Source organism: Austrofundulus limnaeus, unplaced genomic scaffold (genome assembly GCF_001266775.1).
Source record: "Austrofundulus limnaeus strain Quisiro unplaced genomic scaffold, Austrofundulus_limnaeus-1.0 Scaffold360, whole genome shotgun sequence".
NCBI lineage: Eukaryota > Metazoa > Chordata > Actinopteri > Cyprinodontiformes > Rivulidae > Austrofundulus > Austrofundulus limnaeus.
In genome coordinates this window covers 359,009-360,328 of record NW_013952762.1, presented here as the reverse complement: position 1 = coordinate 360,328, position 1,320 = coordinate 359,009, and the positions used below count along the sequence as shown (strand labels likewise).

Genomic DNA, 1,320 nt, shown 5'->3' with positions numbered 1-1,320 from the left:
ATAAATGTATGAATCATATGGTGAAAAACTGACTTTGAAAAATAAATCTGTTCTTATTTTCTTATAAAAGGCTAAATAAAAGAAAAATATTTGGTTTATAAACTATGACATTTTATAAATGTATGAATCATTTGGTGAAAAACTGACTTTGAAAAAGAAATCTGTTCTTTTTTTCTTATAAAAGGCTAAATAAAATAAAAAATATTGGTGGTAACTTTTGACTGTGTAACTTTACAAACAGCACCCCATATTGGACCAGAACTGGGCCAGACCCATGTTATGTTGGAGGGTTCTTGTCAGCAGTTAATGTCAGGTTTTTTTTTTTGTATCATGGGGGATAATACTCACATACTACTATACAAAATCTTAGCTCAACATATCTCACTTGTAAATGAGACTAACCTGTCAGGATGAGATGGTCATTCTGAATAAATGTAAATATTGGATTTCTCTGTGATCACGTGGTTATGGTAGCCATCTTGAATCRGGTTGAATCTAAAAGCGAATCAGTTGTTGATGTACCACCAACAATTACTTTCTGAAGTCCTCTAAAATCTGTTTATGAGACATTTTACTAACAGACAGAATTTATTCCAGTATCTGAATGTAAAGTTTTAAAAACAGATCTTGTGCGATCAGTTAGTGCTCAAAGTATAAGTTGGGGATGAATCTCAGCTATGATCACATCAAGTTTTAGTCTAATGTCAGTGAAATTGATTGAGTTACATTTTTGTGTTTGTTGCTTAGCTTTGAATTTGGTTTATGTTAAATTTTACGTCATTTGTAGATATACACCTAGTAATTACCTTGGGAATATCATTGAAATATTTATGCTAGTTGATGAGATATCTTGCTAACATGCCAGACAAACAAACACATTTTGGTCCTTTTGCCATTGGTAATGGACAATAAATACTGTCTATTTAACAAATTCAAGCTCAGCAACAAGAYGCACACAGGACACATCCTAATGCCAACATTTTCCTTTTGTGTTTTCCAGATAATTGCAATAGTCCTCTGGTGTCGGCCCTGCCACACTCATCCTTTCAGAGCTCCTCTCAGTCCTCAGCCAGTTATGCTGCTTTCTACGCCAAGCTCAACAGAAGGGAGGGTGAGTACACAGCCCAAGTCTTCTTCCCTCTTTATCCAGACTTTTATTGCAGCAACATTTTTTCTCAGAGTTGGGACGGGGATAAATCTACCACCAGGCTGCACCAACTGTGGAGAACAGCTGCTGTACTTGTCGAAATTTGATTGGATTTCCTCGTTTCTTGAAGTTTTTATTGTTTACAGATGTCTTCAAAAGGACTAAGGTAGTTG

General features: G+C 35.2%; 1 protein-coding gene across 1 annotated transcript in view; it reads left to right on the top strand.

The window, feature by feature from the left end:
* The window catches only part of LOC106528129 (contactin associated protein family member 5), a gene marked incomplete in the record, with an annotated part of 393,708 nt that overhangs the window by 88,259 nt on the left and 304,129 nt on the right, over positions 1 to 1,320 (top strand). Inside the window, 1 exon segment of the mRNA XM_014023216.1 lies at positions 1,001 to 1,111. Coding sequence (XP_013878670.1) covers positions 1,001 to 1,111 — 111 coding nt within the window.